This window comes from Neopelma chrysocephalum, unplaced genomic scaffold (assembly GCF_003984885.1).
Source record: "Neopelma chrysocephalum unplaced genomic scaffold, ASM398488v2 Primary Assembly neopelma1_83, whole genome shotgun sequence".
NCBI classification, from domain to species: domain Eukaryota; kingdom Metazoa; phylum Chordata; class Aves; order Passeriformes; family Pipridae; genus Neopelma; species Neopelma chrysocephalum.
In genome coordinates this window covers 2,578,576-2,602,642 of record NW_020897745.1, presented here as the reverse complement: position 1 = coordinate 2,602,642, position 24,067 = coordinate 2,578,576, and the positions used below count along the sequence as shown (strand labels likewise).

Here is a 24,067-nt window from a genome sequence, read left to right as displayed (position 1 = left end):
AGCAACACTCCTCAACACATTCAGTCAAAACAACATTTTTGGGTTCCTGTTCCTGCCACAGTTACTGATCAGTTGTAAATTCAGGCAGTGACTTTGAGAGCTGCACTTGTAGATGTTGGAAAACATCCCTATCACCAAGAGAGATCACAGAATCATAGAATCACAGCACAGTGTGGGTTGAAAGGGACCTTAAAGATCATCTAGCTCCACTTCCCTGCCATGGGCAGAGACACCTTCTACTACACCAGGTTGCTCAAAGCCTCATCCAAGCTGGCTTTGGACACTTCCAGGGATACTGGGCATCAGGTGCAACCTGAAGCCCCTCTGATAATATAATGATAATTACAGTAATAACAATAATAATATAAGATCCAAAGAAACCTTCTTCAGCCCAAAAGAGTGCCTGAAGAAAGGGACCGCCACAGTGCAAAGCCACCATTTCCAGGTGGTGACCCAAGTGGAGTCAGCTCTCAGCATCCTCCACGACAGGTCCCATATGATGACAGGGTTTTAGCTTTTATTGGCTGATTTAGTTAACATACATTTTTATGTTGAGACATTATTGTTCCAGCTATACCTTAATTCTAACCATGAGCATCTCCACAGCCTTGAGGAGTTTCAGAGCTCTGATCAAAAAGGGTTGGTGGTTTCTGTCTGCTTTTCCTTCCTGAGTGCTTCATCTCAAAATTCCATAATAGCAGGGGCTGTTACCCCTCAGAAATTGAGCTATGCTGTCTTGTCAGTCAAAGAAAACACACTGGGTAAGAACAGAGTTCTGTGTTCTTCATTATAACCATAACCTTTAACTCAAGCCCTCAGCTAATTCTCTTAATTAGTGTGGTCACAAAGAGATCAACGAGCAGGCACAATTCTAGCTGGCAGCAGCCAAGGACAATTAACATAAGCCTTCTCTGAATCATATAAAACTTTAGTTTTTGTTTTGGGAATCATTAATCTCCTATTTTAAGGTTTCTCTTGGCAACACTGGGAATAAAACACTCGCAAAAGGCAAGAACGTTTCCTTTTTTGTCGGATTTTTTTTTAATGCTGCTAACATAATTTGTGGATTTGCCGTGGGAGTAGGACAGAAGGAAAAAAGAGAGGGAAACACCTCTAACCAGCAAAAAACCCTCAAAAAAAGATCTACTCTAAGTCGGCTTTGGGTGCCAGGTTGCTGATGTAAGAGGTAATTGAGCATCAGGGGAACAGAGGTGCAGCACAGGTTCTGTTATTCTTAGGACAAGTTGGTTATTTAAACTGTGAACTGATAACAGTGTGTGGTGAGTGAAAACTTCTCCTTAACAACAGTAATTGGCAGAAACTGCAGATAAAATGCCCTATTTCTGGAATGCACTACTGATACCCTGCTCCTGGGTAACTACAGTGCATGGACGGAACTCTCCTGCTGGCAGTCGGTCACAAATGGTGTTCCCCAGGGCTTGGTACTGGGGCCAGTCCTGTTTAGAATCTTTACTGATGACCTGGACAAGGAGACCAAGTCAGTTTGCAGATGACACCAAGCTGGGTGGCAGTGTTGGTCTGCTGGGCAGCAGGAAGGCTCTGCAGAGTTATCTGGACAGGCTGGATCAATGGGCTGAGATCAACAGAATGAGGTTCAAAAAGGTCAAGTGCTGTGTCCTGCACTTGGGTCACAACAACGCCCTGCAGCACTACAGGCTGGGGGAAGAGGAGATGGAGCAGCTGAGGGAGCTGGGGGTGTTTAGCCTGGAGAAAAAGGAGGCTCAGGGGGAATGTTTTTGCTCTCTACAACTACCTGAAAGGTTGTAGCCGGGTGGGGGATCAGTCTCTTCTCCCAGGGTAAGAGCAAAAAGAAACGAGAGAAGAGAAAAGGGAGCCGCAGTTTTGCCTGTTCCCAGGGGCATGTAGCTCATCTTTGTTTAACGTGAAAAAGAACTTCTTTATGTTTAGGGTGGTAGAGCACTGGAACAGGCTGCCAAGGGCAGTTGTGGAGTCTCCCTCTCCGGAGACATTCAAAACTCACCTGGACGTGCTCCTGTGTGACCTGCTTTAGGTGACCCTGCCTTTATCATAGAATCACAGACTGGTTTGGGTTGGAAGGCACCTTAAATATCATCTCATTCCAACACCCTGCCATGGGCAGGGACCCTTCCAAGTACAGGAAAGCCACATAAATCTTGTAAGGTATTGACCTTAAAATACACAAATATCTACCATCACATATGGCTTTCAAGACCCGGGCATGGAAAGTACACTTCCTTCTCTTTTACACACCAAAGAGCAAAGATACCAGTGTCATACCAGTGTTTTCCAATACAGCAGGTTGTGCATCCATGTGTCCTAACTCAGTCTTGCCTCCTAACCACCACACTGCTTCTGCAGACACAGGACCCGCTCCTTCAAGCCTTCTCCAAAAGTCTCCATAAAGCAGGATTTCTACTCTGATCAAGGCTGCAATGTCTGCAGCCCCAGACAGGCTCTCTATTAATGTTTCTAAAGTTGATTTTTGTATCACAGCTACTGCTGTTAGGCTTTCCAACAGCTGGTTAGAAAGACCTTTTACAAGAAAGGTGACGTCTTTGGCTGAGTCACCCTCATGTCAAACACACAGTCTGGGGTATTTTTGCTGACTCCATCGGATGTCAGACTGACTATCTCCCACTGTCTCTAAAGCAGGAAAAAAAGAGGAGTCTAATGTTTCTGTGAGGGAGTGGGGACTGCTGACAGGAACATTTGTGGCATCTGAAGGCTTTGAGACAGGAGAAAGAGCTGTGTGGCAGCTGTTCTGTAGCGACAGCTCATGCACACGCTCATATATGTATATGTTACACATATATATAGCACACTTAATAGGCAGAGGCAAATTCTGCCTGCCCCTTGCTTATGTGCAACTCTCCAACTAAACAAATATGAAAGGTGCAGTGATGGAACTGTGTCTGGGCTTGGTGTGCCTAGAGCAGTGTCATCTCACATGAACACAGCCCTCAAGATGTGACACAGTTTGGCTGACAGGTCACATTCTTACACACACACACACAATCATAGAATCATAGAATCATAGAATAGGTAGGGTTGGAAGAGACCTCCAAGATCATCAAGTCCAACCCCTGATCCAACTCCAATTACTATATCATGGCACTAAGGGCCACGTCCAATCTCTTTTTAAAAACCTCCAGGGATGGTGAATCCACCACCTCTCTGGGTAGGCCGTTCCAATGTCTGATAACCCTCTCTGTAAAGAATTTTTTCCTAACATCTAACCTAAACCTCCCCTGGCAGAGCTTGAGCCCATGTCCCCTTGTCCTATTGTTGGTTGCCCGGGAGAAGAGACCAACCCCCGCCTGGCTATAACCTCCCTTCAGGTAGTTGAAGAGAGTGATGAGGTCGCCTCTAAGCCTTCTCTTCTCCAGACTAAACAACCCCAGCTCCCTCAGCCTCTCCTCATAGGACTTGTGCTCAAGTCCCTTCACCAGCCTCGTTGCTCTTTTCTGGACCTGCTCCAGCACCTCAATGTCCTTCCTGAACTGAGGGGCCCAGAGCTGAACACAATACTCAAGGTGTGGCCTCACCAATGCAGAGTATAGGGGAAGGATCACTTCCCTGCTCCTGCTGGCCACACTGTTCCTGATGCAGGCCAGGATGCCATTGGCCTTCTTGGCTACCTGAGCACACTGCTGGCTCATGTTCAGCCTCCTGTCGATCAGCACCCCCAAGTCCCTTTCTGCCTGGCTGCTCTCCAGCCACTCTGTCCCCAGCCTGTAGCGCTGCAGGGGGTTGTTGTGGCCAAAGTGCAGGACCCGGCACTTGGCCTTGTTGAACTTCATTTCATTGGAGTTTGCCCATCTCTCCAGTCTATCCAGATCCCTCTGCAATAGTTATGACTCTCATCAATTCACCCCTCTGGACATTCTGACTGCACACAAAATTGTATCCATGAAATAGCAGAAGGACTGGAGAGATCAGGACCATATCTTTGACTTAATAGGATTAAAAGTGAGTCTTCAACACAGCATGATACTACCACCTGCAAGTGGAATCACCCTCCAGAGGTGTCTGTCCCTATCTTTGCAGGTAGAGAATTAGGGACCTCAATGAAATCACTAAGTGAGATGGGACAGATAAAGGTCTTGGAAGATTTTGCATATTTGTGCAGTTTTCATTAGAAGAAAAATTAAAATCAAAATCTCTAATTACTTGGATCCCAAATTCATGATCAACACTACGCTCAGTTTGAAAAGTTCATGAACGATTTTTCAGAGATTCATTCTGAGAGATCCTTGTACAGTGTTGATATGAAACCAGACCAAAATAAAGTACTTTTGTAGGTTGAGACAAGGGTTTGTGGCCAGGTGAGCTGTCTTAAGAGCAAAACTACAAAGGCTGTTCTACACAACATGGAATTAAGATAACTAAATTATGCTTTCTTTATGACACCAGTTATTTTGTTCTAAATATGTGACTTTTTTAAGAGTTTTATATTCTGTGTGTGAACACTTTTTTTTTTGATTCATTACTTCAACAGAAGTGCACACAAGACCTTACATAAAGATGAGAATAAAACCACTGGACAACAGCATTAGCTATTTCAGTTTACCTGTAAAGAAAATCTATTCAACAGATAATGTTAAAAAAAATAGACAAGTCTGTGAGCTATAATTCTCAGAATTTGCAGAGGGCTTCATGGATACTCTTTAAGGATAAGACAAGACATTTCTAATACATTCCAAAACTAAAGCAAACTAGAAAGGGCAGCAACTACATGGACTTGAATGTTTGCACAGACCTCAACAACACAAGCTGAAACTGCTGAATTGCCAACATATGTTTAACAAGCTACCAAGTGCAACTTTCCATGGCTTCTCATCACAGCAGTCAAGTTGTGTGATCTTTGGTGGTGTGTGGGAATCTCAGAAGCCATCTGGAACCACCTGCTTGGGATAACCCTCCATGTCTCAATTTTTGAGATCTAATCTGCAAAGCTATCTCCAATTAAATGTTTTGGATTTGGACTCACAAAGATTTCTTTAATCAAGCTTGAAATATGCTTTTATAACTAAATCCTCAGGAATGGATCTTATTCACACCATGATGTTTCTTCCCTTTGTTCTTTCAGAATTTGAAAACAAACCATTGCCCCTCAGAGACACATTTTTTCCATACCAGTGCTTATGCAATCAGCCTTCGTATCATAAAGAGCTGTCAGATCTTGGTCTCTGCTCCTAGGAGTCCTTTGTATGGGTTTTATTTCTCAGTAGGTTTCATCACTGATAAATTTCTGGAACCACAACTGTTCAGTGTTGGAACAGCTACTGTACAGTTTAGGAGGAGTATAAGTGGACCTAATTCAAACCAGATATCCATTAGAACTCACATTTATGTTTAGATGACATAGGGCACAGAGACTGTATCACCATATGGGGTCTTTGATGATAATAATGACCCTTGTCCACTACTGTACATTGTTATCCCTTCTTTTTGCACTTCCATTAGCCCCTCTCATGGAAAGCCCAGCACACCTTGCAGCCCCCAGACCAGAGCCCAGCTTTCCGGCTCAGTTTGCAAGGACTGAGTCTGGCTCCCTTGCATGCCCAAGTCCCATCCTTGGTACCAGCCAGGAATAGTAACCATCAAGCAATGATCCTGTTTTCCCTCTTATGTTCCAAGAGACTCGACAGCATGTCTGTGTCCTGTGAATTCTGGTATGTGCTGCCTGCAGTGTCTGTTTCTGTCTGTTCCTGCCAACGGCATGACCTCATTGAACGGTGTGATATTCCAGACAACACAACGCTGAAAATAACACTGGCACTTACCTGAGCTGCCAGTGCCTTCTGATGCACTTCTGGATGGTTTTGGGAGGCTCTGTTTGCTACTTGTTCGTACGGTGACCGAGGGAGGAACAGTGCTGCTGCTGTCTCCACGGATCGTCGACAGATCCTGCATGCTAAAGCTCCGTAGTCTCTCAGACAGGGCTCCCTGTCCCTGGTTGAACAAGCAAGTAAATAACACAAAGTTAGACCCAACAGCGTACTTGGAGCCTTTTTTCTCCCTTGCTCATTGAAATCCATCAGAACAATAGGAAGACAAAAAAACTGCCCAGTCCAGTAACCTAGAGAGGACAAAAATGCGTTGTTAAAAGCATCATTTCCCTCTCTTTGCTCTTCCTTTTGGAGTGATTCTGTGGTGAGCATCTCTGATTCTTCAGTGCAGTCATTTGATCTTAGAGTGGCCTTGGCCATGTGCAAAGGAGCAGGATGTTGTTGCATCTTTCTAGCAGGTACTTTTCTTCATCAGAATCTGAGTCAAACAGCTGCTTTGCTTCAGAATCACAATGAAATGCCTTGCATCAAAATTACTCCCTTTTTTAAGTTAAACATCTCTAATGGTATTCACCCAGCTGTTCTCAGCCATACACAATATTTCCAGGGCACAGAAAATTTGAAATTTTAAAGTAATAAAAAGATATTGTTATATGCAAAGAAATATTGAGACCCCTGGTGGCCTAGTGGTTAGCGTGCAGGACTTTCACTGCTGCGACCACGGGTTCGAGTCCCCGGTCTCCTGGCCTGATGGAGGTCGTTAGCCCTGTGTGGCCATCCATCTATGAGAAGGACACTCTAAACAAACCTACGTCCTGAGGACCTCACTGCCATTGTCCAAGCTTGCTTGGCCCCGGCAGATGAACCTTAGGATTAAAGGGTGGGCTCAGTTCAGCGCAGGCTGTGTCTCACCTAAAAAATCCATTGCGCAGGCTGGAAAGGTAAAAAGACCTTTCCCCAAATCTTCGTTTGCGAAGATGGGCCATTATTCCAGTGCTTTTTTTCCATGTGGCTTAAGGAAGAAGTAAACTAGCACAATATTTTTCTTTTAATACTAGTTCTCAATCAGGCCACAAACATATTCCTTGATGAAAGGAATGTAACTGTTCTTTGTAAAGGATGGGATGGTTAGAAGACACCTTTCATTAAAACTACATCCCATCAAAAAGTTGACTTTAAGTATTCTGTGACCCTCCTACTACACCACTGCCATAAAGCAGGAACACCAGAAAATTCAATCCATACAGAATCATAGAATTGTTAAGGTTATAAAAGGCCTTTAAGCTACCTCAAGTGACATTCAGAATACAAATCGCATAACTAATAGAAATACATTTAGGTTTTAACAAGTTGTTGAGCAAGGAGGATCTGAAAGATACCTCACGGCACATAGTCTTGGAAAAATACTGAAATTACCACATAGAGCCTGATTCTAAGGCACATAGAAAGGACTCATCCTGACCATCTACAGTCAAAGGCAAAACTGGACACATTCCTTGCTAAAGCTGTTAGGCAACACTATCTGTCCCCTAGTGCACTGGCACTGATCCACTGGGAAGGTAATGCATTAATTCACCTACTGACTTACCAACACCACTTCAGAAATTTCACACGTGCAGTAATGGAAAATCAGTGCCTCTATCCCATATAAATTCCTTAGCACCTTACTTCTAGGGAGCATAAGTAGACAAGGCACCAGGTGCTTACAACTACAGCCACTGGGACAGTCTGCACTTTCTACATTCAAGGAAACTGGCAGACCAGTAATCTCCTAACTTTTCGGCCTGAAGCTTTTTGTACAAGCAAAATAGGTTGAAACTCCCTTCTCACCTCCACAGCATATTAGTTTAACCACATCCACCTCCTGAACTACAGCGCTTTTCTGCATCGGCCAGAAGCAACCAGCACACGAGGAGAACTTCCTCAGTGCTGTCCCAAAGCATCAGCAGTAGATTTTTTAATTAATTTTACTGAACCTGTGGTTTCCTAAGATCTCTCTGTGTATGCTGTGTTTGGCAGCATTTCACAGAATCACAGAATGCTGTGGGTTGGAAGGGACCTTAATCTAGTTCCAACCGCCCTGCCATGGGCAGGGACACATTCCACTAGGCCAGGTTGCTCAGGGCTCCATCCAGCCTGGCCTTGCACACTTCCAGGGATGGGATTTTGCATTTTGCTTTTCTGCAGACTGTTACAGAGAATTAGTAGACTTACTTTGCTCTTTCCCATTTAGCCTATTTTGCTTTCGAAAGTATTTTAAATGGATGGGGCTTCTTTGCTTGGCAGTGGAGTCCTGAGAACTTATGTTTTGTTAAATCGTCACCTCTGGCATCGCATTCTCCAACCTGCCACATGAGTTGATACCTGAATTTTGGCTAGTCCTGCCATTGGCTGAGCCACTCTTGGGATATGTTCTCACTCCAAAAGGAATCTCAGGTTAATCCTCTTAGGCCAGTGTAAGGTACATTTATCCTTCAAATGAAGTTTCTTTGCATGGTTGCTTAGCTGTGTGCGATCTCAGCTGCCCAGAGCTCAGTGCAGTTCTGGATGGATTTTGGAGCTTGCACTGAATTCCTGCACAGCCACCCTATTCTCAGTGACTGATTTAAGCCAACACAAGACATCCTACCTCTGCAGTCTGATGACTTGCCCAGTGAGGGCACGCTGAGAGCAATCAGACCACTAAATAATATTCTGCTGTTGCAGAATGGCTGGGCCAGCAAAGCCAGAGGGTTAGCAACTGATGAGCTGCTGTAACCTGAGTGCTACATTCCTCCTGCACCCCCAGCTCAAGTGTCAGCAGTGCTCAAGCTTTTAACCTCCTCCAGCTGCTCTGCTCAGCCAGCTAACCCAAATTCCACTTCATTCCAGCCAGCGATTTATGTATGTGGACATGAGTCAGGTTAGAGACCTGGCAGGGAAGATGACACCAACACACCCTTTTGCATGGAAAACGAAGAAGATATGTTAATATTCTTGCATTGCAACTTGTGATATAGCGGCACATAATGATCAAAGGTCCCAGAGAGAGCTTTGAAGCAAGGGCCTGATATGTGCCTGTCATCTGTGGTCAGTTACATCAGCATATAATACACAACCAGAGCCTTGAGCACACACTCACAGCAGCTCTGCTAAACAACTTCAACTTCCTCCAAGTAAAAAAAATTAAAATTGTCTTTTCTTTATTTTTGCTTTAATTTAATCTGAGTTTCTAACAGCAAAAATAAAGTCTGTTGCTCACCATACAGATAATAGTAAAATACTACTGTTACTGTTTCGACCATTCCACAAAACAGTTTATCCACATCTCAGCAGTGGCAGGAACAGCAAATGCCTGGGCTGAGTGAGGGCACTGAACACCTGTGAAAACCTGCAGGCTTCCCTTTCAATTTTTTTCCAATTTCTGCACCTTCAGTCTTTTTAGGGATAGACTTGATTTAATTGCTCCTAGGGCACAATGTGACACTCACAATTCTCTCCCAGTTACCACATTTTTACCTGACCCAAAATAGAAACATGACAGAAATTACCACAGAATCAGGATGGTTTCAGGGTAAAATGGAAAATGTTGTTACCAATCTTAATTTCCCTGTCAGATAAGCAGCTGCTGTATATGAAATCACAAACATTTGAAAAGCCAGCACTGTGAGGGTTTGCACTGCTGCAGCTATATGTTTTAGAAATAAAGACTTTATCCAACTGTAACACTTATTATTCCACGATAAGACTTATCATTTGTTAGCAAAAGAAAAAAACAACTTAATAGCTTTATTTCAGAACAGCACAGATTTAGCACAGCACACGTCTCGGGCCGTGTTTCATTAAAACAATTACGTGGAAGATGAAGAGCAGCTGTTTGGGGGATTTTTGTTTACTGTCTTGGCCGTGATCATACCAATGTTCTTCCAACTGCTACAAACATGAGAGATATCCCAGGAATTTCAGTACAGTGTGTCTGCACAGAGAGAGGATCCAGGTCCTGAAGCTATGCCTAGGCTGCAGGCCACAGTCATGTTTGCAGCATGTCCACACAGATCCAGGCTAGGTTTGTTCCAGAGAGTGTGACAGCAGCAATATCATGACAGTAGCTGTGTCAACAGCAAAACAGCAAAATCTTATTATACAGCCTTTGAAAATGGGGACTGTGAGGGCTGTGGGACTATGGATGACACCACCTCTCTCTCTCCCCTCACTGAACACCAACCACCCTGTCAGGATGACTGTGCTGGCAGTGTGGGACCTGTGTTTTGGGGACTTTAGAGGACACAAGCATGATGAGGTGCTGGAAGACCCAGCTATCATCTCCCAGAGCACAAGACTCCCTGCCTAGACTCAACTTCTACCTCACCCAGCTTCTCCTAGGACTGTCCCCACGGCACTTTTGATTTTGTAGACAGTGAGTTTGCTAGATCATGAGGCTCTGGTGACCACAAGTCGGAAGAGGTTTCCTGTTCCCTTCCAAATTCATCTGAACTTCTTGCCCATAGGGATGTTCACCCCATAAGTGAAGATACAGCTCAAACTGAAAGCAGAGCTCTTCAGGCTTCCTTTGCCTCTTCTTCCCCCAGGATCTACCAACCTCACAAGGTCCATACAGGGACAGTGCTCTTTTTCTCAGGGCCAGAGCTCGGTGCTAGTGGACAGGATAAAAGACAAATACTAAAAAGGACACGGTAATATCACTCCCCAGTCACTGCTATCACTTGGTATCAACCTTATTTAGATGCATAACACCACCAGTGGTATTGGGGCATTGCCCATCAAGACATGGGCATCTGAGCTGCAGAAGTTCATCTGTGATTCTAAGGGAAGTTAAAGCTCCCATCCATGTACCAGAGTAATTAATCTAAAACTAAATTAGGTACATCTGCCTGCTTTAGTCAAAATGACAGCTGTAGTATAGACATTCCTTCCTTACCCAAATCTAGCACGTTCTCTCCTTTTGGTTTAAAAGAGTAGGACAGAACACTGAGCTTCCAAAGCCAGCAACCTGAACACTGCCTTCCTCTACACGTTGTAGACATCATCATCATCATCTCCAGAAACAAACATTAAGTTCTGTGGGCCCAGAGCACAAACACTGATGTAAACTGTATTTGCCTGGACCAGAAATCTTGATCCTTTCAAACAACTGACACTGCATAGTGACAGGCACTGTAAAAGGTCCTCCATCAAAAAGAGTTGGAATTGCCTTAATTTCATTACCTCTCTGTTGTTACTCTCTGCATTCATACATGAAGCAAAGCTTTTTAGAGGGAGATGCATTTAGGAGTATAGGAAAAACTGTGTTTACATCCAATGGAATTATTCGTTATAGATACTCCACATACATAGGTAGCTAAAGCTAAAGCAAATTAATTTTAGCACATACTTTAAAAATCTGCCATTTATATAACAGTCCCACTAAATATAATCTAAATATAAACATATAACAGTGTTTAGATTTTATCAGTCCTTCAGCCTGGAAATATGAAAGAATTCTGTACACATTATTTAGGCTTCAAAACACCTCTAATATCTACAAATGCCATTTTGCAGCTGTGGAAACTATGACACAGCATGTTGAATTGAAACAAATCAGGAACCAAAAGCTGCCAAGTCACAAAAGAGAAGCTTTTAATACAATCACTGTTAATGCAGGATGGCACCTCCTGGCCTTTTGCATCTTAGGATCAGAAGTTAATGGACAAGCAAGGGAACACTAGGGAACACTAAGTCACGCTCAGCACACTTCCAGCACAATACTAAACCTGTTAATGTTCTCCTCTGTTTTTGCTGCAGCTGTGGTTAGTAGTTCTCTTCCACACTAGCAGACATGTCTGCATGCATGTTACAGCCTCCGTCCTGCCAATGTCCACTACAAGGTGTAGTTCATGTTCCCAGGATGTCAGTAGGACTGCCCCAACCAGACCTGTAAGAGATCCTGGCCTCACAAGTTCCACTGCAACCCCAACCACCCTCATAGGGATCAGAGCAGTGGGAGACAGGCTCCCTTCATCCATTAGTGAGAACACAACAGCAAACACAGCAGCTTGGCCAATGCAGCAGCAGCAACCATCTGAATTAGATGTGTTTTCCCTGCCTGGCTGCTGGACTCTCTCTGATTGCCAGCAGAGGACTTAGAAGGCATTTTGCTGATAAGATCAAGGACAGGCTTTTAAAGCTCAGCACGCAGGATCTACCCACTGGAAGGGAGGAGACAGCACGTGGCCTCAGATCAACCTCAGCTGAAAACAGTTCAAACTAGTCTAACGGGGAGTAGACATTAGTTAGGGGTTAGTGTAAGCACTCAGCAGATTACCTGCCCTTTTTTCTGGTCCAAATAGAAGGGTAAATGAAGTAGCTGAGAGACCTAGCAAGGGAAAAAAGAGAGCCATTGTGGCAACACACATAAAAGCTTTGAGAATAAGATCTATTTGAAGCATAAGTAATCAAGGTGAGACATCAGCATGACACTGGGCACCATGTGCAGGGATTCACATACACATAAAATGCAGGGACACCCACCTGTGGACTACACCTCTGAACACAGGTTCTCCCTTCCTTAGCTTTCCCACAGAGATGGAGAAACCACTCCCTAACCCCGGCTGACAAGGTGTTACCCACTAAGTATGTTTAGAGTAAAGTGGATTATAAACACAATGGGCTGCCACTCCACTCCTTGTGCTTGACTGATGCTTCCCACTGGAGAAACCCCAAGTGTCTGGCCTAATGACTAATTTAGACAAGGATTAGCTGAGGGATACATGGCAGTCATTTTAGCCCTGGTGACTGACAGGTCTCCCGAGCAGTAGGGTAACACTGGGGAATTACTCGTGGCAGTGAGCAGAAGTTTGCACACAGAAGCTTTATCGTGTCTGGCTGCAGGCAGGCCCCGAGCAAAACCATCAGCTTTACAGTCGGAGCACAAGGCCTGAGTGAAGGAGGAAACTGCTTCTGCCACCATATGAACACAAATATCCTACAAGCAATATCCTTATTCATGGCCAGGGCTTGCGTGCCGTGCCTAGTCTGGAACAACTACCTGGTTTGGAGATGCCAGACAGTATTAGAGACTCAAAGGGAAACCAGCTGACGTTAATGTTCATGGTGGAAACTTATTTTCATCCACCCTTTTTGTTTGTGCGGTTCATTTCCTCTCCTGGGAACTGTTTGTTATTGTTTCTCCCAGCCTGGTCTCTCTGTACAAATTTATTGTTTGGTTCTGCTGTCCTGTGCATTCACTGACTGCTGTCTGCTTCTCTGAGGCACCAACCAATGAGCCAACAAGAAAGGGAAACTGGAAACAGCAACCTGGTTTGTAGCTCCAACAGCACTGGGATTTTATAAGTCTGTGAAAAACAGATTCTTAAAGACTTCAGAATGAAAGATACATCACACCCTGACAAGAATACTTCACTATATACTGTGATCAGTGGCACACTACCATTTGTAGTTCCTCCTTAATGGTGCAACATAGCCCAGCCATGAGATCTTTGATTTTGGATCCCAAATGGAAATCCTTTAAAGGAAGCTGCTTTCAAAAGCAACAAGCTCAGCCCATCTGAGATAACACTAATGTGTCCCCAAAGGCTTCTCAAACTGCGAACTCTAAATCACTCCTGACTTGTGCAGCTCTTGGCCATGTTACTGACTGGGGCACATGGTGTGATCATCACAGACACAGTACTAAGTACACTGGTCAGAACTGTGCTCCCATGTGTTCAGTAAGCACAGGAACACTCTCCCTCTAAGCAGTTGGATCTAATCATTACAAAGAGGCTTTATCCAGCATCTTAAAGGAAAGGATGCTCCCCACCCCCTGCCTCCCTCTTTCCCAATTCAAGTAGAAGTGCAGTTCTCCACTGCCATGCCACAAAAGCCAGCGTGTGTCTCCCACCCAAGTTTTTGCTCCAAACTCCCACAGTAAAAAAGTCTCAATTCCCATGGAAAATTAGGGATCTAAATACTGACTTTCAGGCAGTTGCACTGGCTACACCAACCAGATACTAGAAATTAATTAAAAGTCCACAGAAGAAAAAAACTTAAATCATCACCAGTATTTCCCTTCCAGTGCCCTGGTTTAAAAAAACCAGCAAATACACTGGGAAGCTTCATGATAAATTTCTTGGGCCCCTACAGCAGTGGAGCTGCAACCCCTCCAGGGGAAGATGAGGCCCAAAAGTGGAAATAGGAGTGACATGCCGACCCAGACAGGTGGTTTGTGAAGTGCTGAGGCTGCACTCTGGAGCATTAGCTAAGGAGGAGGATGCACTCAGGGAACCCCTCCCGCCTGTCCGCGTGCCTGCTCCTTTTAACGATACCCGGAGTGACTGCTGGCTCCGGCAGCACCGCAAGCCATATTTCCCCACGCATGAAAGGCTCCTGGACTGTTTCTCAGACTTATTAGGCACAAATGGGCTTTTCACTGACACCAGTCATGCGTGTCTGCTCCCTCCACCTCATTTATCGTCTCCTGCCAAGGCACTGCACCCACTGCCAGCGCCACGCTGTGTCCCACTCCCCTGCGCACAGGGCGCACGCAACGGGCCACAGCACCAGCTGCTCTGCAGCAGTCCCTGCCCTGCCCACAGAAGGGCAGGAGAAAGGCAGAGGACGGAACATTGCCAGAAACCCCTGGGTTACACTGATCTGTTGGCAGTGGGATGTTTTTTGTGGACCTTTGAAAAGCAGAGTTGGGGTTGCAATTTGGGGGCAGTTAAGTGGTTGGAAGCAGGGTGGGGAAACACACTGGCCTGACTGGCAGTATTGGTTTGTTCAGGGTGGGGAATAAGGATACATTCAAACAGGATCTTGGAGTCCCAGGAGCTTGAAGGAGAGGGTCAGAGAGCTGGGGGAGGGTGTAAAACTGGTGATGGATGGGTTGTAGAGACAGAGTAGGCAATGTCAGGGTTGGGCAGGGAAAGCAAGCAGGGATAGAAGAGTTGGGGACTGGGGGCAGGGAAGGCAGCAGGTTGTAGGAGGCTCAGGGTGACAGGTGGAGGACAAGGAAGTGCTGGGAGCATGGTGGCTGCAAGGGAGTACATACAAGTGTGTTGGAGAAGGCTGGTGCTCCTACCAAGGCATCAGCACCTCTCCTTGCTGTGGACACGTCCCAGCTGCTTACATTGAAACCTTACTGGTGCCAGTGAAAAATCCCACTTATGCCCAGGATCCATGTGATGGATCCACTGCCTGGCCAGGGCCTTGTATCTGCCTCACTACTTGGGCTGTAACAGCTTGCTGCTGCTCCTTTTCCACTGTGGCCCAAAAGAAGGATCCTTTCCTGCTTCTCTCCTCCCTAGAGGTGAGCTGGAAAGATGGTGGCAGCCAGTGCCCAGGGCCCTTTGGGAGTGGGAATGGCTGAACTAGCTGGAAATAATTGAAAATACAAAAAAGAGCAGCAGGATTTACTGCCTGGTCATCTAATCCCACCACTTAGGACTGACCCACTTGAAGTCACCACATGTGATAGAATCACCAGGCGATGAGGACAGGATTAGAGCCCCAAATGAGATTATGCTCCTTGGTGGGGACATGAGCTGTTGGGGGCAGGGAAAAGATCTCTGCTGAGCCCCTAGCAGGGGTTATAAGACCAGATATCCAGTGCTCTGTCTGCTTAGTGAGCATCAAAAATAGACTCTCTGGAGAGAGAGAAAGCCCCCAAGTGAGCCAGCCGGGCAGGCTCGGGGTGCTTGGGACACTGGCAGCTCCTCAGCCTGTAAAACGAACTGGCAGAGGTTTGTGCCAGCATTAGCACAACTGTGGCTTCAAAACAAAACAGAGCTGGGGAAGGGAGCAGGGGGAGGGGGAAGGACAAGCCTGCAGTTGGCTAACTAAAACCACAGGCTATTTAAGATAGAAAAGGGAAAGGGCCAGGGGATCAGAGATACAGAAGGTGTGGCTGTGCACAGCTTGCAGCACCTTAGCCTGCAGTAAATATCTAAGTGGCAGCATGTCACACACAAGTGGTAATCAGAGAGCCAGACGCATTGTGCTGCATGAATAAAAATGACAGATAAACAGAATGGATTAAAAAAATATAACAGACAAAAAGAATGACGAGATGGGCCTTGCCCAAAGATCTTATCATGAAGGACAAAAGATTATGATGGATCCTGTGGGAGCACAAGAGGATAAGTTACAACAGCTCAGACAGAAAGGAGAGGACAGGGCTATGCACAGTGGGAGACTCATCTCCAGGCACAGGAGCCTTTAGATTTAAGCAAATTTACTGAAAATAGGTTTGTACAGAGTACCCCTTCAGTCCAGAAGCTCACTGTGTTTTGCCACTAGAAGATGCTGATTTGCAAAGTCTGAATCCATTTCTGCATACAAAAGCATCTTTTCCTCATACATTAATCCAAGTGAAGCAGGAAATAATCCTCACATTCACTTGCTGGTAAAAGCCATGTTTTCCATGGGAGCTGCAGGAGCTCAGTGCTTCTGAATAGATGGTCATCTCTAGAGGTTCCAGTTTTAACACAATCCTTTAAAGGCTGAACCCAAATGAAGGACTCACTTTCCCATCTACACTCAACACACCACAGAGTAGGTGGATACCCTTAAACCTTGGCACTGGGAAAGTCACGATAAGCCTTAGAAATAGTATTCTATTTCCTCCCTCCATGGAAACTTCCCCCTAAGGACAGCACTGCAGTCTGGTCTGGCATCTGCCTGCTCAAAGTGTTTTCCAGATAATTAGTCACTTAAACTTCTCTCACGCAGGACGATCTGGCTCTGTTACATCTCCTCAAGTGAGCAAGTAAGGGTGTTGACATATATTTGACAGCAGCTGAAAACCAGGGCAACAGAAACTGTTCCCACCCATGCCTGTTGTATCACTCCTCTCCAGGAAACAGCTCCCTCCACAGCAGCAGGGACAGCTACGTGGAGACATGTCCACGCCTGCCCAATCACATCCTGCATACCTGAGGAACCCCAGCTCAGCACTTCTGTACTGCAACACATCAGGCTGTAACTCACACCAGTCAGTTCTCCCTGACAGAAAGACAGCACATACTGTCTGAGAAAGGCAAGGGACAGAAGCTGCTTTAACCATTCCTGACCATCACACCGTGAAGAGTGTAAATGTATCAAGGGTGTAGTTCCATGAGCAGCACAGTTAATCCGTTTGCTTCCCACGGCCAGGAAGGGATGATCTTGCTTTCCTTTCCTGTGGCCATACTCCTCACAACGCAGCTCCATCCCTTCCCTTATGCTGGCTCAGGCACTTGAGACATACTTGAGATAATCTGAGGAGGTTCAAAGTGCTGGTGCACACTGGGAGCAGGAGCACTACTCCATTTTTGAGGAGGAAAGTTGTCAGATTGGCTCACCCTCTCTGTTGGGTCTGCACCCTGAGGCACACAGAAACCAGCAACTTGTTGGAGGCCACAAGCTGAAGCAGCGAAGGAAGCAAGGAGTCCTATTTTCCCTCAGACACTCAAAAGTAATTTAAATGTCAAGGCTGAAGGAAATACATGAACACTCCTTGCTTTGGTGTAGAAGTCAATCAATCTATTCAATAACAACCTCTCAGTCTTATTAACATATCATTTCCCCCTCCTCAAAATAGTGTGCAGGAAAGACTCTTCTGGTCCATTTACAGGTTTCAGTGTCTTAACAGTTTTCCCTCCAGTTGGGCTGGCAGATGTGCAATATAACAATGCCACACGAGTCACAGGGTTGCTTTCTTCCACCACTGAATGGGGAGCTTCATCAACTCATGCAAGACAACAGCTTCCTTATACCATGGAGACTCTTCCCCCTTTTCCCCCTTGCCATGGGAGCCACATTTCAGGGCAGGGAGATTCTTAAGAAAAACACCAGAAAAGCAGAACAGTGGGAAGAAAAACTGTGATGCTGACTGTTCATTCCAGTTCCACAGCTGATGAAAACACTGTTGCAGTCCTGCTGGAGGAACAGGTTGGTGCTGTGGGTTTGGGTTACTGTTGAGCTTCTCATATTCAGGAGCTACCCAAACAGGAGCCAGAATTCCACTGGGATTCACATATAGTTTCTCACTGTGTCCTAAAAACAGCTCTAGCACAGAGAGTCTGCAGCACCTTGTAGGAAGGGGCTCAGAGCAAAGGCAGTGCTGCAAAACAGGCATTCCCAGAGCCTATTTATGTCCAGCCTTCTTCAGGCTTCCATGGCAGCAGCAAAAGTGTTAAGTGCCACGGAGGCATCACACAAATGTGGTTTTATTGGGCATACGATACACAGCTCTGCCTTAGCTCCATGCTTATCCCAGGTTTCAGTCCGGGTTTGGGTTATCTAGCAGTCCCTGGGTCAGCAGAGCCAGTTCACTGAAGAACAACAGTTCAGGAGAAAAACTGTACCAAGCCTGACAACCACAGTCTGCACGATGCTTGGCAGTGAAAAGGGAGGTAATTTTTGGTTTTGGCTTGTGATCCCACATGAACCTGGCATACCCCCTGGGCTCCCCACTTCTATAATACCTTGCATTCAACAGGCTTTATAGACTTCATGGTATTTGGCCTCCTAAGGATGTATTATGCATTTTTGCAGAAGGAAAGGCCAAGACATACTGAAATGATGTGCCTGAGGTGATATGAAAAGCACTTGGCAGAGCAAAATAATTTCCTTCAACTCCCATTCTCACACTGTTCCTAACACCAGCACCCACCTTGCCCATATGTTTCTACCATCCTTTTGCAACAGACGTTGTAGCCATGTCTTTTATACAAGTCTCACCCCCAAAAACAAGGATACAGTCACTGTGCACATCGACCCCAAGCCATGACAGCCCACGGCCAGAGGGCAGGACCACAAAATGCAGTTTTTGAGTCCTGGCAGATTTTATGCAAGCAAACAAGCAAGAGATGACAGCTATTTTCTGGGTTTGGCTCTAAGCCAGGAACAGAATACAGATTACAGCCCTTCAGATGTGACCACACACAATATCTACCTGTTCCCCAAAAGCAACTAATGCCACTTCCCATTCACTCTTACACAAACACGTCTGCAGACAATTATACACCAGGTATGCTGCGTGTGTAAGCCTTGCAGGTGAACTTTTAGCCTTCACGAACTTCAGAATTACACACAAATTATAGGTCACTATACAAAACCAGTGAGAGGATCCCTACGCCCACCACCTCTCCCCCTCCACGCTGTGGCTGCTGTGGGCAGTGGATGCAGATGAGATGTTAAGGAGTCACCATCCTGGCCCGCACCTTTACCTTTGAAGCTGCCATGACGGCTGCCGTGGCCGCGACGTTCAGCCCCCGCTTCCCGAAGTGCACAAGGGCATCGTAGCTCCGGTCCTTTGCCTGGATGAGGCAGTCATCGATCTCCTGTCACAGCAGACAGCAAAACAAACAAATAATAAGCACAAGAAGGGCAAGTTCAGACTATGCTCCCAGCCTCATGCTCTTGGCAGAGCCAGGTCATCTTTTAGGGAGGGGTAGATACCCTCCATCTCCTCCACCATGGCTGGAGAGAAGTTCACGGCCAGTGTTTGCAAAGAGGAAAGGTTTGCAGGGGAACAGTAACTCCCACTGCAGGCTTTGGGAACTCTTTATTCTGTGAATGGAAACTTGGGACCCAAAATTGTGATAAACTTGCACAGTGCAACCACCACCACCAAGTCCTAGAAGCAAGAGATCCACCTGGGCAGCATGGACCACGAGCTACTTGAAAACTATGGACTCTAAAGACAAATTGGATTGCCCCAGAGTTAAAAATAATCATATGATGGCTCTGGGCAGCTGAAGCTGTATTGCCCTGTGTCCAGGACTGGTAGTCTCAGAAGTATCCAAGACATCTCTGCAATCACTGCAGTGCCCACTTTCAGATGCCCATGGAATTGGTAGGCCCAGAGCTTCTGGACTTTGATGCTGCTCATTATACAGTGAAACGGTCATAGAAGTTCCTTTCCTCTCCCTCTCTCGAGACACAGGGGTCTGGATGATAATGATGACAATGACTTCAGTACTCAGCTGCTGGACTGCTGGGTTAGTGGGGACTGGGGGCTGTGAGGAGTTGTTGGCTGCTCAGTGATTCTCTTCCTATTCCCAGTAGATAAGAGGTGGTAACCCAAAATGCATGAGACTACTTGTGAGAAGAGTAAGCAGAAGTTCACAGGAAGCAGAGAGACAGGGGACTGACCCCCACTGTCCTTCTTGGATAGAACTGAGATACAACTGTTCATGCATTGCCTGTGCCTAAACAGAGCTTTCATTTCCAAAGTTGCCAATGTAGGAAACTCAGTAATTTGCATGTTGATATGTGACCAATAGTTATACTTAGACCATGTATTCACATAAGCCAAATGGATCTGCCTGACAATGCCCCATTCACAGCCACAGGAATCTCCTAGGCAGGCAAATGATCCAAGCTGTAACGTCCCCCTCCCATAATTAGCATCATTAATTTGAGGAAGACATTTTTTAACCCAGGACCTCAAGATACTACATGCCTTACTTCACCATATTATGTCTCCTAGCCAGGTATGTGTTTGCTAAGCCCATTTTAGACTGCCTGGGCTGTTTGTCTCATTGCTGCACAATGTTTTAGGCAGAGTTGGGAACAAAGTTGAGGAGTCCTGGCTGCCAGACCCTGTTTCTCTATTTGTCATATCCAGCCACAACATAAGTTCTCCAGCTATATTCAGCCAGTACATGCAAAGCAGCTCAGGAGGTATTTTTATCCCCCTCCCTCCCAACTTCAAGTGCACAAAGATGAGTTAATACATGTGAGTGCACTGAAATGATGCCAGGATTTAAAAACACAACAACCACGAAAAACAAAAACACCAACCAAAAGGAGGTGATCAAATGATGAAGGAAGAGAATCGGCAACTCTCAGTCTTCCAGGAAAATGAGTGATACACAGACTGGAGTAAACACACTGTAGATCTGCTCCACCCAGAGAGGACCAAGGCACCTGTGATTACCTTTTCTTTTGAAGACAGTGTTGGATGGACAAATTTCCTGTAGAGGAGGCTGGAGCCTTTTGTGTACGGAGACAGCAGCCAAGCTACAAAAGCTATTTTGAGTTCATAGTAGAATGGAAACCTGGAAGAAAAGGAGCTGTTACTGTCCACTCCCAATTTAACCACTGCCCTTAATTAGAGATGCTCAGCATAGGAAAGGACTGGCCAGTCTAGCTCAGGGCAGCTTTTGCTTACCAAAGACTCCAAAGACCAGAACACATTCACTCACCTTTGCACACATCTCAACTAAGCATGTGGGTGAATCTTTACTTGGTTATCAGGACCATTATTTAATGGTCTGGAAGAGACTCTAGGTGTGATAAGAGAAGCTTTCTACACGCAAAAAGCACTGGTGTTGCCTTCATAGTATCCCCAGTCATTGTGAGGGAGCAAAGACCAAACCAGCAAATCAATATTTCACTGATATATTTAGGCACATTTCACCTCTCTGCCTTTCTGCTTTTGAGATAACACTTATCTGACTGAAACTGAACTACAAGAACCTTTGTTGTGCAGATCCACACCGACTTTTAGGTAGTACTGCAAAATACAGAGGACACTAACTGACAACAGGTCATGCTTTAGCTGTCACAACAAGTCAGGGACACCCTGAGATTAAACTCTCCAGACTCTTCTCTGGAGGTCAAAGCCCAGAGCTCAAGACTGGCCAGCCAGCAGTATCCTCATGTGGGCAGGCAGGTTGCTGCCAGCGGTGTGATGAACAATTGTTACCCTTTGTAGGCACGGACCAGCAAGAGCAGCACAGAGACCTGTGATGGCAGTGGCCCAGCCCAGCTGGACCCAGACAGGTTCCTGCTGTGCTACACAGTGCTGTCACCGAGCCAGCCAGGTCTGATCCAATGGGCCTCTGTGATGCTCCACTCTGAGCATGGATGTGCCAGGTTGGCCTTCCACCTCACTGAGGATCTCTACAGCACACTTGATTTCACAGGCTGGACAAGCCCTCTGTCACAACTCCCGAGAGACCCACATAATACATCCTCCAAAAACCAAAGTTCCAGATGAACACAGGGGAGGTAGATCTGCATGCAAATTAGATAGACAATAATGTCTTTTATCTCCTTTTCAACAGATCTGACATATTGCCAAGTAGCCCCTGTTCCCTTTGTCTGGAAGACTCACTGCAGGCATGCAGAAACAGCCTGTAAGTGGGGCCATGCTCTGCAGTTAAATTTTTATCCTGAAGTCTAATTGATCTCACTGGTTTCCACTAGAAAGGCCTTGCTAAAAAGAGCAACCAAGCAACAAACACTTCCAAACTTCAGCATCCAAATTTAAGGAACTGAATCTGATAACTGGGCATTTATGTGCTCTCATCTTGACAGATGACCAGGAATCCTTTCACTGGCACCAGAAAGCCCACATCAGTATGGATTGTTAACTGTCCTCCATCAAACCGTAAACCCAGCCTAACCAGGAATGGCAAAACATCCCAGGAACAGCAACCTAAAAAAACCTGTGCTGCAGGGCTGTTTGTGCCTGACCCCCATAGTCTGCGTATTTACTGTAGGATACAGCCAGGCAAGTCCAGAACTATGCCTGTAGCTAAAGCCACTGTTGTTTATGTGATGACCTCTGCAAGCATCCAACGGGGCAATCAGCTGTGCCTTTCTCTGACAGGAAGGGACTGAGACTCCTGTAATGATTTCTCACTAATGAGATATCACTGAGCACTTCCACTTCTTGTTTTTCCTATGACAGCACTGGGAAAGGAAGCGTGGCTCCTCCAGTCAGAACACCTCTATGCACCTGAAGCTGCTAACCCTGTGTTCAGGAGTCAGTGCACTTTTGTGTCCTTTTTTCCCCCCCTTGTAAACATTTCCATTTTCTTTCTGTCTCATGCCAAAGATCCTTCCCCCTTTGGTGCTCACCAGCAAAGAAAGATATCTGTGAAGGTCTCTGCTGTTGTGAAGAGCGCGAATATGATCCAGTACATCATCCATTTGACCTGCGAAACAAAAACAGTAGCTGGTTCATTTTTCTCCAAAGGCCTCAAACTATCTCTTAGAGGTACAAGTGCACAAAATAACTCTCATAGAAATACTTACCCACCCCCCCCCGCCCTCCCTTGTGTATTTAGCAATCATTGTGGACTTGAAGGTGCCAGAGTTTCCTTCACTTCAGCACATAACCCATATCAGATTTCCACAGCCCTTGGGAAAGTGACTGTGGCTTTTAGGACTGGTCTGAGGAGAAGAAGAGCAGCCTGACTCTGCCCTTACAGAAGCTCCACTGACCAGCAGAGCACCACAGCCCTATCACAGGGCATGAAAAGTCTCACTTGGCTCATCTTAATGGCAAATGTTATTTTTAGGGTGTTGGCCAAACTACAATTAAGATAAAATGCAATTACTTACATTATATCTATAGCCCAGAAGAGGTAAAGAGGCAAATGCACATCCCATGATCCAGGGCTCAGGAGAACAATCAACTCACTACAATTTCTAAACCAGTGTGCATCATTTGAGTGGCTGTGCCTGCTCCCATCCACATCCATCCCACAGGGCAAGGATAAGGGCAAGGGCATTAGCTCAAATCCCTCACCTGGGGCTTAGGTGAGAGTGTTTCACCTCACACTGGTAGTGCGAGCATGTGCTGTGCTGTGCTGTCTCTGTGTTCAACTAGGGAAATTCCACTGTGGGTCTGATGCCTGGATGGTGTCCTTTGGGGTGACAGCAACAGAGAGACTCTCTGGGGACCATGACCTGGTCAGGTGAACTGTAGTATCTCAAGGAATTCCAAAATCCGGGGATTTTTGTCTCTGAGCACTAAATGGTATTCAGAAGCACAGTTCAACTATTCTGATGTATGTAGTTTTGGTTCTTCTTGGGATTGGAAAGAGATAGTATGACAAAGGTTGTTAATTTAAGTGAAAATTGTCTTTTAATTAGGTATATTTGAAAATAGAGTTCCCCAAGCAGCTTTGCTGGAATGTCGGAAAGCTTAAGGAAGCAAAAACCATGAAAATCCATTAATTAAAGAACTGGACTGTGTTGTCTAAGGCTGTGATAATTGCAATAGAGTAAGGGAAGGCTGGAAAGAAGGCAGTACAAGCAGGATACCTACCCCAGATGTTGCTCTGGGGAAGGGAGGATGGAGGTGTCAACAAATCTGGATCTCACCAGCTCAGAAACGGCTTCTCCATCTTCTCCCCAGTACAGTGGGGACAGTACCTGTAGTCTCTCTCCATCTCCCTGTAGATACTGGAATTATTCCCTGAGCACCTGTCACTCAGCTACATAACTGCTCTCCTGGGATTTATATGTATATTTATATTTAGTGTTACAGCAATAATGGCATTGCCAAATGC

The 24,067-nt window shown here is 45.7% G+C and overlaps 1 protein-coding gene across 11 annotated transcripts in view; it reads right to left on the bottom strand.

Moving 5' to 3' along the window:
- Positions 1-24,067, bottom strand: part of REEP1 (receptor accessory protein 1) — a 69,445-nt gene that overhangs the window by 16,807 nt on the left and 28,571 nt on the right. For 8 of the 11 annotated variants that reach the window (XM_027691236.1, XM_027691240.1, XM_027691241.1 and 5 more), the window contains exons 3-7: positions 22,629-22,705; positions 20,698-20,818; positions 18,983-19,096; positions 12,097-12,147; positions 5,790-5,958 (exon numbers count right to left, since the gene is read on the bottom strand). In XM_027691236.1, coding sequence (XP_027547037.1) covers positions 5,790-5,958; positions 12,097-12,147; positions 18,983-19,096; positions 20,698-20,818; positions 22,629-22,705 — 532 coding nt within the window. Of the gene's footprint in view, positions 1-5,789; positions 5,959-12,096; positions 12,148-18,976; positions 19,097-20,697; positions 20,819-22,628; positions 22,706-24,067 lie in introns of all 11 variants that reach the window. The other 3 variants (XM_027691248.1, XM_027691239.1, XM_027691237.1) reach the window with 2 other exon arrangements.